The 14,489-nt window shown below is 60.4% G+C and overlaps 2 protein-coding genes across 2 annotated transcripts in view; both read left to right on the plus strand.

Moving 5' to 3' along the window:
• The window catches only part of LOC308230836 (5-aminolevulinate synthase, erythroid-specific, mitochondrial-like), an 11,366-nt gene extending 2,613 nt beyond the window's left edge, over positions 1-8,753 (plus strand). The window contains 6 exon segments of the mRNA XM_080635796.1: positions 3-22; positions 2,121-2,300; positions 2,988-3,152; positions 3,880-4,148; positions 7,387-7,549; positions 8,397-8,753. Of these exon segments, the coding sequence (XP_080491922.1) occupies positions 3-22; positions 2,121-2,300; positions 2,988-3,152; positions 3,880-4,148; positions 7,387-7,549; positions 8,397-8,551 (952 nt within the window). The 3' untranslated portion in view covers positions 8,552-8,753.
• A 136-nt stretch (positions 8,754-8,889) lies between these two features.
• LOC308230837 (uncharacterized protein) lies at positions 8,890-14,210 on the plus strand. The gene is made up of 4 exons (XM_080635797.1): positions 8,890-9,010; positions 10,690-11,081; positions 11,406-13,351; positions 14,041-14,210. Exons 1-4 carry the CDS (start codon positions 9,005-9,007, stop codon positions 14,196-14,198), a joined length of 2,502 nt encoding a protein of 833 aa, XP_080491923.1. The 5' UTR covers positions 8,890-9,004; the 3' UTR covers positions 14,199-14,210.
• Positions 14,211-14,489: the final 279 nt, after the last annotated feature.

The raw sequence follows: 14,489 nt of genomic DNA on the forward strand, positions 1-14,489 counted from the left end.
ACCCTCCTGCGGGCGCTGCCCGGTACGGGACGGGGAAGGGAGCCTATGGGGTCATAGGGGACCGGAATGGGGGGAAAGGGAGCCCTATGGGGTCCATAGGGACCGGAATGGGGAGGGAAAGGGAGCCCTATGGGGTCCATAGGGACCGGAACGGGGGGGGAAAGGGAGCCCTATGGGGTCCATAGGGACCGGAATGGAGGGGGGAAAGGGAGCCCTATGGGGTCCATAGGGACCGGAATGGGGGGGAAAGGGAGCCCTATGGGGTCCATAGGGACCGGAATGGGGGGGAAAGGGAGCCCTATGGGGTCCATAGGGACCGGAATGGGGGGGGAAAGGGAGCCCTATGGGGTCCATAGGACCGGAATGGGGGGGAAAGGGAGCCCTATGGGTCCATAGGGACCGGAATGGGGAGGAAAGGGAGCCCTATGGGGGTCCATAGGGACCGGAACGGGGGGGGAAAGGGAGCCCTATGGGGTCCATAGGGACCAGAATGGGGGGGGAAAGGGAGCCTATGGGGTCCCATAGGGACCGGAACAGGGGGAAAGGGAGCCCTATGGGGTCCATAGGGACCGGAACGGGGGGGGAAAAGGGAGCCCTATGGGGTCCATAGGGACCGGAATGGGGGGGGAAAGGGAGCCCTATGGAGCCCATAGGACCGGAATGGGGAGGAAAGGGAGCCCTATGGGGTCCATAGGACCGGAATGGGGGGGAAAGGGAGCCTTATGGGGTCCATAGGGACCGGAATGGGGGGGGAAAGGGAGCCCTATGGAGCCCATAGGGACCGGAATGGGGAGGGAAAGGGAGCCCTATGGGGTCCATAGGGACCGGAATGGGGAGGGAAAGGGAGCCTATGGGGCCCATAGGGACCGGAATGGGGGGGGAAAGGAAGCCCTATGGGGTCCATAGGGACCGGAATGGGGGGGGAAAGGGAGCCCTATGGAGCCCATAGGGACCGGAGTGGGGAGGGAAAGGGAGCCCTATGGGGTCCATAGGGACCGGAATGGGGGGGGAAAGGGAGCCCTATGGGGTCCATAGGGACCGGAATGGGGGGGGAAAGGGAGCCCCTATGGAGCCCATAGGGACCGGAATGGGGAGGGAAAGGGAGCCCTATGGGGTCCATAGGGACCGGAACGGGGGGGGAAAGGGAGCCCTATGGGGTCCATAGGACCGGAATGGGGGGGAAAGGGAGCCCCTATGGAGCCCATAGGGACCGGAGTGGGGAGGGAAAGGGAGCCCTATGGAGCCCATAGGGACCGGAATGGGGGGGAAAGGGAGCCCTATGGAGCCCATAGGGACCGGAATGGGGAGGGAAAGGGAGCCCTATGGGGTCCATAGGGACCGGAATGGGGGGGGAAAGAGAGCCTTATGGGGTCCATAGGGACCGGAATGGGGGGGAAAGGGAGCCCTATGGGGCCCATAGGGACCGGAATGGGGGGGGAAAGGGAGCCCTATGGAGCCCATAGGGACCGGAATGGGGAGGGAAAGGGAGCCCTATGGGGTCCATAGGGACCGGAATGGGGAGGGAAAGGGAGCCCTATGGGGCCCATAGGGACCGGAATGGGGGGGGAAAGGGAGCCCTATGGAGCCATAGGGACCGGAATGGGGAGGGAAAGGGAGCCCTATGGGGTCCATAGGGACCGGAACGGGGGGGGAAAGGGAGCCCTATGGATAGGGACCGGAATGGGGGGGAAAGGGAGCCCTATGGAGCCCATAGGGACCGGAGTGGGGAGGGAAAGGGAGCCCTATGGGGGTCCATAGGGACCGGAATGGGGGGGGAAAGGGAGCCCTATGGGGTCCATAGGGACCGGAATCGGGGGGAAAGGGAGCCCTATGGAGCCCATAGGGACCGGAGTGGGGAGGGAAAGGGAGCCCTATGGAGCCCATAGGGACCGGAATGGGGAGGGAAAGGGAGCCCTATGGGGTCCATAGGGACCGGAACGGGGGGGGGAAAGGGGAGCCCTATGGGGTCCATAGGGACCGGAACGGGGGGGGGAAAGGGAGCCCTATGGGGTCCATAGGGACCGGAACGGGGGGGAAAGGGAGCCCTATGGGGTCATAGGGACCATCCGTCGCCCCCCCCCATTGGTACCCCGCCCACCCATGGGCCCCCCCCCCCGCAGGGTGCGAGGTGTTCTCGGACGCCGGGAACCACGCCTCCATCATCCAGGGCATCCTTCGCTCCGGGGCTCCCAAGCGCATCTTCCGGCACAACGACCCCGGGCACCTCGGGGAGCTCCTGGCCCGCAGCGCCCCCGGCACCCCCAAGATCGTGGCCTTCGAGTCCGTGCACTCCATGGACGGTGAGGAAGGGGGGGGGGGGGACGGGGACCCCGGGACAGCCCCACTGTGAGCCCGGGGTCCCCCATAACCCCCCCCATAGCACCCCAATATCCCTGCATGTGCCCCCACAGTACCCATAACCCCCCTTTACCCCCCATAACCCCCCCAATATCCCTCAATATCCCCCCATACCCCCCTATATCCCCCCATAAGCCCCCACATCACCCCAGAACTGCCCCAACCTGCCCTATAGCACCATAGAGCCCCCTAAATCCCCATCATACCCCCCAATATCCCCCTACAACCCCCCCTTATCCCCCCCATTACCCCCATAACCCCCCAATATCCCTCAGTAGCCCCTATACCCCCCTATATCCCCCCATAAGCCCCCCAAATCACCCCAGAACTGCCCCAACCTGCTCTATAGCACCATAGAGCCCCCTAAATCCCCATCATACCCCCCAATATCCCCCTACAACCCCCCCTTATCCCCCCCATTACCCCCCATAACCCCCCCAATATCCCTCAATAGCCCCCATACCCCCCTATATCCCCCCATAAGCCCCCCAAATCACCCCAGAACTGCCCCAACCTGCCCTATAGCACCATAGAGCCCCCTAAATCCCCATCATACCCCCCAATATCCCCCTACAACCCCCCCATATACCCCCCATATCCCCCCCATAACCCCCCCTCGCCCCCCCCAGGCTCCATCGCCCCCCTGGCCCCGCTCTGTGACGTTGCCCATGCCCACGGGGCCCTGACCTTCGTGGACGAGGTCCACGCCGTGGGGCTCTATGGGGCGCGCGGGGCCGGCATCGCCGAGCGCGACCGCGTCCTCGACAAGGTGGACGTCGTGGCCGGCACCTTGGGTGAGCGATGGGGGGGTTCTATAGGGGCCTATAGGGGTCGTGTCCATAGGTATTTATAATAGCCTATAGATGTCTACAGGTGTCTGTAAGAGTCTATACTTGTCTACAGGGATTTATAGGTGCCTATAGGAGTCTATAGGTGTCGTGGCTATAGGTATTTGTAAGCACCTATAGATGTCTACAGATGTCTGTAAGAGTCTATACCTGTCTGCAGGGATCTATAGGTGCCTATAGGGGTCTATAGGTGACTATAGGGGTATATAGGGGTCTATAGGTGTTTCTAGGGGTCTGTAAGTGGCTATAGGTGTTTGTCTATAGGGGTCTATAGGTGGCTGTAAATGTCTATAGAGGTCTCTTGGTGTCTGTAGGTGTCTATAGGGGTCTATAGGGATCTATAGGGGTCTATAGGGGTGTACAGAGGTCTATAGGTATCCATACGTTCCTCTACATCCCTCTCCCCCCTATAGGCAAGGCGGTCGGTGCCGTGGGCGGTTACATCACGGCCATGCCTATGGGTCTATAGCTCTCTATAGGTGTCTATGGGTGTCTATAGGTGTCTATGGGTCCCTATGGGTCCCTATAGGTCCCTGTCTCCCCTATAGGCAAGGCGGTCGGTGCCGTGGGCGGTTACATCACGGCCATGCCTATGGGTCTATAGCTCTCTATAGGTGTCTATGGGTATCTATAGGTGTCTATGGGTCCCTATAGGTCCCTGTCTCCCCTATAGGCAAGGCGGTCGGTGCCGTGGGCGGTTACATCGCGGGCCCCTCGGCTCTCGTGGACTCCGTGCGCTCGCTGGGGCCCGGCTTCATCTTCACGACCTCGCTGCCCCCGGCCGTGGCCGCGGGGGCGCTGGCGGCGCTGCGGGTCCTGGCGGGCGCCGAGGGCCGCGGCCTGCGCCGGGCTCTGCAGCGCCACGCGCGGTACCTGCGGGAACTGCTGCGGGACCGCGGCCTGCCCGTGAGCGCATGCGCCAGCCACATCGTGCCCCTGCCGGTACCGGGGCTGGGGGGGGGTCTATAGCATGTCTCGGTGTCTATAACGTGTGAATGTGGTACCTGTAGCACCTCTATAGGTCTCTATAAGCCTCTATAGAGTGTCTTTGGGTCTCTATAAGGTGTCTATAGGCTCTCTCTATAGGGTCTCTATGGGTCTCTCTACGCTCTCTCTATAGGGTCTCTATGGGTGTCTCTAGGCTCTCTCTATAGGGTCTCTATGGGTGTCTCTAGGCTCTCTCTATAGGGTCTCTATGGGTGTCTCTAGGCTCTCTCTATAGGGTCTCTATGGGTGTCTCTAGGCTCTCTCTATAGGCTCTCTATGGGTGTCTCTAGGCTCTCTCTATAGGGTCTCTATGGGTGTCTCTAGGCTCTCTCTATAGGGTCTCTATGGGTGTCTCTAGGCTCTCTCTATAGGGTCTCTATGGGTCTCTCCATAGGGTCTCTATGGGTGTCTCTAGGCTCTCTCTATAGGGTCTCTATGGGTGTCTCTAGGCTCTCTCTATAGGGTCTCTATGGGTCTCTCCATAGGGTGTCTATGGGTCTCTCTAGGCTCTCTCTATAGGCTCTCTATGGGTGTCTCTAGGCTCTCTCTATAGGGTCTCTAGGCTCTCTCTATAGGTTCTCTATGGGTGTCTCTAGGCTCTCTCTATAAGCTCTCTATGGGTGTCTCTAGGCTCTCTCTATAGGGTCTCTATGGGTCTCTCTATAGGGTCTCTATGGGTGTCTCTAGGCTTTCTCTATAGGGTCTCTATGGGTCTCTCTAGGCTCTCTCTATAGGCTCTCTATGGGTGTCTCTAGGCTCTCTCTATAGGCTCTCTATGGGTCTCTCTATAGGGTCTCTATGGGTGTCTCTAGGCTTTCTCTATAGGGTCTCTATGGGTCTCTCTAGGCTCTCTCTATAGGCTCTCTCTGGGTGTCTCTAGGCTCTATCTCTAGGCTCTCTCTGGGTGTCTCTAGGCTCTCTCTATAGGGTCTCTATGGGTGTCTCTAGGCTCTCTCTATAGGCTCTCTATGGGTGTCTCTAGGCTCTCTCTATAGGGTCTCTATGGGTGTCTCTAGGCTCTCTCTATAGGGTCTCTATGGGTGTCTCTAGGCTCTCTCTATAGGGTCTCTATGGGTGTCTCTAGGCTCTCTCTATAGGGTCTCTATGGGTCTCTCCATAGGGTGTCTATGGGTCTCTCTAGGCTCTCTCTATAGGCTCTCTATGGGTGTCTCTAGGCTCTCTCTATAGGGTCTCTATGGGTGTCCCTAGGCTCTCTCTATAGGGTCTCTATGGGTGTCTCTAGGCTTTCTCTATAGGGTCTCTATGGGTCTCTCTAGGCTCTCTCTATAGGCTCTCTCTGGGTGTCTCTAGGCTCTATCTCTAGGCTCTCTCTGGGTGTCTCTAGGCTCTCTCTATAGGGTCTCTATGGGTCTCTCTAGGCTCTCTCTATAGGCTCTCTATGGGTGTCTCTAGGCTCTCTCTATAGGGTCTCTATGGGTGTCTCTAGGCTCTCTCTATAGGGTCTCTCTGGGTGTCTCTAGGCTCTCTCTATAGGGTCTCTCTGGGTGTCTCTAGGCTCTCTCTATAGGGTCTCTATGGGTGTCTCTAGGCTCTCTCTATAGGCTCTCTCTGGGTGTCTCTAGGCTCTATCTCTAGGCTCTCTCTGGGTGTCTCTAGGCTCTCTCTATAGGCTCTCTCTGGGTGTCTCTAGGCTCTCTCTATAGGCTCTCTCTGGGTGTCTCTAGGCTCTCTCTATAGGCTCTCTATGGGTGTCTCTAGGCTCTCTCTATAGGGTCTCTATGGGTGTCTCTAGGCTCTCTCTATAGGCTCTCTCTGGGTGTCTCTAGGCTCTCTCTATAGGCTCTCTATGGGTGTCCCTAGGCTCTCTCTATAGGGTCTCTATGGGTGTCTCTAGGCTTTCTCTATAGGGTCTCTATGGGTCTCTCTAGGCTCTCTCTATAGGCTCTCTCTGGGTGTCTCTAGGCTCTATCTCTAGGCTCTCTCTGGGTGTCTCTAGGCTCTCTCTATAGGGTCTCTATGGGTCTCTCTAGGCTCTCTCTATAGGCTCTCTATGGGTGTCTCTAGGCTCTCTCTATAGGGTCTCTATGGGTGTCTCTAGGCTCTCTCTATAGGGTCTCTCTGGGTGTCTCTAGGCTCTCTCTATAGGGTCTCTCTGGGTGTCTCTAGGCTCTCTCTATAGGGTCTCTATGGGTGTCTCTAGGCTCTCTCTATAGGCTCTCTCTGGGTGTCTCTAGGCTCTATCTCTAGGCTCTCTCTGGGTGTCTCTAGGCTCTCTCTATAGGCTCTCTCTGGGTGTCTCTAGGCTCTCTCTATAGGCTCTCTCTGGGTGTCTCTAGGCTCTCTCTATAGGCTCTCTATGGGTGTCCCTAGGCTCTCTCTATAGGGTCTCTATGGGTGTCTCTAGGCTTTCTCTATAGGGTCTCTATGGGTCTCTCTAGGCTCTCTCTATAGGCTCTCTCTGGGTGTCTCTAGGCTCTATCTCTAGGCTCTCTCTGGGTGTCTCTAGGCTCTCTCTATAGGGTCTCTATGGGTCTCTCTAGGCTCTCTCTATAGGCTCTCTCTGGGTGTCTCTAGGCTCTATCTCTAGGCTCTCTCTGGGTGTCTCTAGGCTCTCTCTATAGGGTCTCTATGGGTGTCTCTAGGCTCTCTCTATAGGCTCTCTATGGGTGTCTCTAGGCTCTCTCTATAGGGTCTCTATGGGTGTCTCTAGGCTCTCTCTATAGGGTCTCTCTGGGTGTCTCTAGGCTCTCTCTATAGGGTCTCTCTGGGTGTCTCTAGGCTCTCTCTATAGGCTCTCTATGGGTGTCTCTAGGCTCTCTCTATAGGGTCTCTATGGGTGTCTCTAGGCTCTCTCTATAGGGTCTCTCTGGGTGTCTCTAGGCTCTCTCTATAGGGTCTCTCTGGGTGTCTCTAGGCTCTCTCTATAGGCTCTCTATGGGTGTCTCTAGGCTCTCTCTATAGGGTCTCTATGGGTGTCTCTAGGCTCTCTCTATAGGCTCTCTATGGGTGTCTCTAGGCTCTCTCTATAGGCTCTCTATGGGTGTCTCTAGGCTCTCTCTATAGGGTCTCTCTGGGTGTCTCTAGGCTCTCTCTATAGGCTCTCTATGGGTGTCTCTAGGCTCTCTCTATAGGCTCTCTCTGGGTGTCTCTAGGCTCTCTCTATAGGCTCTCTCTCTAGGCTCTGTCTCCAGGCTCTCTCTGGGGTCTCTCAGGCGTCCGTGTCCCGCCGCAGGTGGGTGACGCGGAGGCCGCTCAGCGGCTGAGCCGGGCGCTGCTGCAGCACCACGGCCTCTACGTGCAGGCCATCAATTACCCGACGGTGCCGCGCGGGCAGGAGCTGCTGCGCCTGGCGCCCACCCCCCACCACAGCCCCGCCATGATGGAGAACCTGGCCGGTGAGCGGGGATGGGGGACATAGGGGGGTATAGGGGACATAGGGGGTATAGGAGATGTAGGGGGGTATAGGGGATATAGGGGACATAGGGAACATGGGGGACGTAGGGGACACAGGGGGTATAGGAGACATAGGGGATATAGAGGGGTATAGGAGACATAGGGGGTAGAGGGGGGTACAGGGGACATAGGGGGTATAGGGGACATAGAGGACATAGGAGTATGGGGGGTACAGGGCACGTAGGGGATATAGTAGATATATGGGGGCATAGGGCACGTAAGAGATATAGAGGGGTATAGGGGACATAGGGGATAATGGGGACACTGGGGACATGGTGGACATAGGGGACATGGGGGGTATAGGGGGCTATGAGGGACATAGAGGATATAGGAGACATAGGGGTATGGGGGATACAGTAGATATATGGGGGCATAGTGCACATAAGAGATATAGGGGGGTATAGGGAACATAAGAGGTATAGGGGACATGGGTGGTATAGGCGAAATAAGGGGTGATGAGGGGTACAGGGGATGTTGGGGACACGGGGTGGGGTAGGGGACATTGGGGACATACATGGCATGGCTGGTATAGGGCACACAGAGAATGCAGAGGACAGATGGGACATAGGAGGTATAGGGGACGTGAGGCGGTATGGGGGACATGGGCTACATAGGGGACATGGGCGGGTATAAGGGACATTGGGATATAGGTGACACGGGTGGTATAGGGCCCATATGGGATATAGGGCTCATAGGGGGGTATAGGGGACATAGGGGACACGTGGGGCACAGCGGGGCTGTCCCTGTCCTGTGCCCCCCCCCTGACTCCGTTCCCCCCCCCCCCCCCAGAGCGGATCTCCCAGTGCTGGGGGGCGCTGGGGCTGCCCCGCGAGGCCCCCCCGGGCTCCTCGTGCGCCTCCTGCCGGCGGCCCCTGCACTGGGCGCTCATGAGCGACTGGGAGCGGCGCCACTTCCAAGGGGAGGGGGTCCCCGTCGGGGCCTAACGAGACCCCCCCCCCCCCCCCGGACCCATAGGAACCCCCCCGGAACCATAGGAACGCATAGGAACCCCCCCCAGACCCATACGGAGCCACAGGTTCCCCCCCCCGCACCCATAGGGCCCCATGTACCCCACCCCGTGTCCCTCCATCCCCCCCCCCCGATGGTTCCTCCCCGTTCCGGGCAATAAAGCACAATGGGACCGGTGCTGGACCACGGCTCTCTATGGGGGGGGGGGGGGGGGTACGCGGCTGCCCCGGGGCCGTTTGCTCCTGGTCCAGATAAGGGGGGAATGAGGAAGGAGGCGATGGGGGCTCCCCCCCCCGTGACGTCACAGCCCAGCAGGGGGTCCCCCCCCCCACTGTGCCCAGTTCACTGCGGCCTCTCCCAGTGCAGCCGAACGGGACCTGGTGCGGACGGAGCTCCCCCCCCCCCCCCCGTAAGGGAGCCCGGAGCACATGGAGGTACCGAGCCCCCCTCGACCCCATACCCATAGAACACCCAGAGCCCCCTATAGCCCCCCATAACCCCCTATAGCCCCCCTACAGCCCCCCATAACCGCCCAGAGCCCCCTATAGCCCCCCATAACCCCCTATAGCCCCCCTACAGCCCCCCATAACCGCCCAGAGCCCCCTATAGCCCCCCATAACCCCCTATAGCCCCCTACAGCCCCCCATAGCCCCCTAGAACCCCTATAGCCCCCCATAACCACCCATAGCCCCTATAACCCCTATAGCCCCCCATAACCACCCAGAGCCCCCTATAGCTCCCCAATACCCATATGCCCCCACAACCCCCAATAACCCATATCCCCATATGCCCCCCTGACCCCCATATCCCCCTATCTGCCCCCCATAATCTCAATATACCCATACTCCCCCATAACCCCCCTAACCCACCCCTCTACCCTCATAACCCCCCCATACCCATCCATATCCCCTCGCCCCCATACCCCCATATGCGCCCTATACCCCCTATTACCCCCCATACCGCCCTATATGTGTCCTATACCGCCTATTACGCCCATACCCCACTATATGAGCCCTATACCCCCATACCCCCCTAAATGAGCCGTATACCCCCATTACCCTCCATTACCCCCATATCCCATTACTCCCCTATATCCCCCATTACCCCTATATCCCCCCAGACTTCCCCCATTACCCCCATACCCCCCTATATGCGCCCTATAACCCCCATTACCCGCTATACTTCCTCATACTCCCTTATATGAGCTCTATACCCCCCATTACCCCCCTATGAGCCCTATACCCCTCATTATCCCCTGTATCCCCCCATACTCCCCCCATTACCCCCTATATGTGCCCTATACCCCCAATTACCCCCCATACCCCCCATTACTCCCTATACCGCCCAATTACCCCTATATGCGCCCTATACCCTCAATTACCCTCCATTACCCCCTATATGCGCCCTATACCCCCCATTACCCCCCTATTATCCCCCATTACCGCCCTATACCCCTCATACCCCCTATATGCACCCTATACCCCCAATTACCCCCATTACCCTCTATACGCCCCATTACCCCCTATACCCCCCATACCCCCTATATAAGCCCCATACCCCCCATTACCCGCTATACCCCCATACCCCCTATATGCGCCCTACACCCCAAATTACTCCCTATATCCCCCATTACCCCCTATATGCCCCATACCCCCCTATACCTCCCCATACCCCCTATATGCGCCCTATACCCCCAATTACCCCCCATTACCCTCTATACCCCCCCATACCCGCCCTGTACCCCCCATACCTTTCCATTACCCTCTATACCCCCCATTACCGCCCTGTATACCCCTCTATACCCCCCTATATGCGCCCTATACCCCCCATTACCCCTATATCCATTACCCTCTATACCCCCCCATACCCCCCTATATGCACCCTATACCCCCAATTACCCCCCATTACCCTCTATACCCCCCATTACCGCCCTGTATACCCCTCTATACCCCCCTATATGCGCCCTATACCCCCCATTACCCCTATATCCATTACCCTCTATACCCCCCATACCCCCCTATATGCACCCTATACCCCCAATTACCCCCCATTACCCTCTATACCCCCCCTACCCTCTATACCCCCCCATACCCCCCTATCCGCTCTCCCGCAGCCTCCCTCCCCGCTCCCCTCCGCCCCGCCCCGGGACGCGGCCCTGGCCGCCGCCGAGGTCTCGGTGCTGGCGCTGGTCCTGGCGCTGGCGCTGGGCGGGAACGCGCTGGTGTTGGTGGCGCTGCGGGACCGGAAGCGGAACCGGCAGCACCGGAACCGGAACCCGCTGCGGAGGCACCTGCGGCACCTGAGCGCGGCCGACCTGGCGGCGGCGGCGGGGCTGGTGCTGCCGCAGCTGCTGTGGGACGTCACGGACCGGTTCCGGGGGCCCGACGCCCTCTGCCGGCTGACCAAGTACCTGCAGGGCGCCGCCATGTTCGCCTCCGCCTACGTGGCCGTGGCCATGGCCTACGACCGGCACCGCGCCATCTGCCGGCCGCTGGGGGGAACGGCGTGGGGGGGGGAACGCGGGGGGAACGGGGGGCGGGCGGGGGGGTGCTGCGGATGGAGGCGCAGGGATAACGGGGGCGATGGGGCACGGGGGCATGGGGGTACCAGGGGGAAGGGATGGAGGTGGATTGGGTGGTGGGGATGGAGGCGCAGGGATAAGGGGGGCGATGGGGGCACCAAGGATGGGGCCCAGGGGTGCTTTGGGTGCTGGGGATGGAGGCACAGGGACAATGGGGACAATGGGGACAGCGGGGATGGGGCAGAGGGGCATGGGGGTAGCAGGGATGGGGCAGGGAGGTGCATTGGGTGCTGGGGATGGAGGCGTAGGGATAACGGGGACACGAGGGATGAGGGGTGGAGATGCTTTGGGTGCTGGAAACAGGGACACGGGGACAATGGGGACACTAAGGATGGGGCGCAGGGATACAGGGATGCTGGGGACACCAAGAATGGGCCATGGGGATCCATTGGGTGCTGGGGCCATGGGGGCAGTGGGGCCGGGGCGCTGGGGGGCAGAGACCCATGGGATGGCACCTGGGAACCTGCTGCAGGATGGGGCCATGGGGACGGCACCGCGGCCCCCCTGTGCCCCCCGGTGCTGCCAACCCCGCCTGGCACCGCGCTGCCACCGAGCCCCAATGGGACCCCAATGGAACCAAGCCCCAATGGGACCCCAATGACACCAAGACCCAGTGGGACCCCAATGGCACCGAGCCCCAATGGGACCCCAATGGCACCAAGACCCAGTGGGACCCCCATGGAACCGAGCCCCAATGGGACCCCAATGACACCAAGACCCAGTGGGACCCCAATGGCACCGAGCCCCAATGGGACCCCAATGGCACCAAGACCCAGTGGGACCCCCATGGAACCGAGCCCCAATGGGACCCCAATGACACCAAGACCCAGTGGGACCCCAATGGCACCGAGCCCCAATGGGACCCCAATGGCACCAAGACCCAGTGGGACCCCCATGGAACCGAGCCCCAATAGGACCCCAATGACACTGAGACCCAATGGGACCCCAATGACACTGAGACCCAATGGGACCCCAATGGAACCGAGCCCCAGTGGGACCCCAATGACACCAAGACCCAGTGGGACCCCAATGGCACCGAGCCCCAATGGGACCCCAATGACACTGAGACCCAATGGGACCCCAATGGAACCGAGCCCCAATGGGACCCCAATGGCACCAAGACCCAGTGGGACCCCCATGGAACCGAGCCCCAATGGGACCCCAATGGCAACAAAACCCAGTGGGGCCCCAATGACACTGAGACCCAATGGGACCCCAATGGCCTCAAGACCCAGTGGGACCCCAATGGCACCCGGCCCCAATGGGACCCCAATGACACCCAGCCCCAATGGCTCCCTGCTGTCCCCATCACTCCCCTCTTCCCCCCAGATGCCCACAAGATCCTTGTCATGGGCCACTATAGGGGTGCCTCAAGCCACTATAGGGGGTTCAAGGGCCACCATGGGGGGGTCTCAAACCACCATAGGGTGCCCAGATGCCACCATAGGGGGGTCCCAGCTCACCATGGCATGCTCAGAAGCCACTATAGGGGTGTCTCAGGCCACTATAGGGGTATCTGAAACCACTATAGGGGGGTCTCAAGCCATTATAGGGGGGTCTCAAGCCACCATAGGGTGCCCAGAGGCCACCATAGAGGGGTCCCAGGTCACCATAGGCCACCCTAAGGCCACCATAGTGGGGTCTGAAGCCACCATAGGGCACCCTAAAACCAGCCTAGGGTGCTCAGGGACCCCCATTGGCTGCTGCCAGGCCCCCTTTGCCCGCAGCCGCGCCGCCATTGGCTGCTGCCAGGCCCCCCTTGGCTGCCTTCGCTCCGCCGGTGCCCGGTCGCTGTGGGCCGTGCGCTCCGTCCGGGCCCGGTGGGGCCCGCTGGCCACGGCCTGGTCGCTGTCGCTGCTGTTCGGGCTGCCCCAGGTGGGCATCTTCGGGCAGCGGGAGGTGGCCCCGGGCGAGCGCGACTGCTGGGCCTCGTTCGTGCAGCCCTGGGGCGCCCGCGCCTACGTGACGTGGGTGGCGCTGGCGGTGCTGGTGGCCCCCGCGGCGCTGCTGGGGGTGCTGCTGGCGGCCGTGGCGAGGGCGCTAGGACCCAGCGGGCAGCGGCGGGGGCTGGCCCGGGCCAGAGCCAAGAGCCAGCGCATGGCCATGGTGGTGCTGGGGGTGTTCGTGGGGTGCTGGGCGCCCTTCTTCATGGCGCAGCTGTGGGCGGTGTGGGACCCGCGGGCGCCCGTGGAGGGTGAGGACGAGGGGGGTATAGGGGGGATATGGGGTATAGGGGATGTGGGGTATGGGGTATGGGATGTGGGGTAGGGGGTATGGGATGTATGTGATGTGAGCTATGGGGTGTAGGGGATATGGAGTATGGGATGTATGGGGTGTGGGGTATGGGATATGCGGGATGTGGGATATGGGGTATGGAATATGGGGTATGGGGGGGCAGGGGATATGGGGTATGGGATATGGGATATATGGGATGTGGGGTATGGGGTATGGGATGTGGCGTACAGGCTATGGGGTATATGGGATATGGAGTATGAGATATATGGAGTGTGGGGTATGGCGTATGGGATATGTGACATGTGGGGTGTAGGATATGGGGTATGGGATATATGGGATGTGGGGTATAGGGGTGGGGTATGGGTTATGGGGTATATGGGATAAGTGGGATGTGGGATATGGGGTATGGGGATGGGGGATGGGGTACAGGGTGCGAGGTATGGGATATGGGGGATGGGGTCATGGGGACGTCTGGTTGGGGTTGGGGGACCTGGGGCTGGGTGACAGGGACATGGAGATAGGGGCTGGGGACTTGGGGCTGGAGATGCCAGCACCTGCGGGGGGACACGTGGATAAGGTGGGAACATGGGAATGGGGACACAGGGATTGGGCCATGGGGAGGTCCCCACCATGTCCCCGTGTCCCCAGGCCCGGCTTTCACCATCCTGATGCTCCTGGCCAGCCTGACGAGCTGCACCAACCCCTGGATCTACGCCGCCTTCAGCACCAGCCTGTCCCGCGCCATGGGCCGCATCCTGTGCCCCTGCCGCCAGCCCCGTGGGGCTGTGCAGGAGGACTCACACTGAGGGCACACACAATGGGGGGGGGGGGTGTCATATGAGGACACGGGGGGGGTTGCATAAGGATCAATGAGGGGGCTCGCACAAGGATGCTCGGGGGGGATGCACGAGGATGGGGGTGCTCGGGTTGTAATGGGGGGGGCTTGCATCGGGGAGGGTAAAGGGGGTGGAGGACAAGGGGGGGGTCCCGGGTTCCCCCCCCCCCCCGCTTCTCTGTGCAAAACCAATCACCAATAAAGCAGAAAATTGCCCCACATCCCCCTATTTCCGGGCCTTTTGGACCCTCCCCATCGCATC

Source organism: Psittacula echo (genome assembly GCF_963264785.1).
Source record: "Psittacula echo genome assembly, chromosome: 28".
NCBI lineage: Eukaryota > Metazoa > Chordata > Aves > Psittaciformes > Psittacidae > Psittacula > Psittacula echo.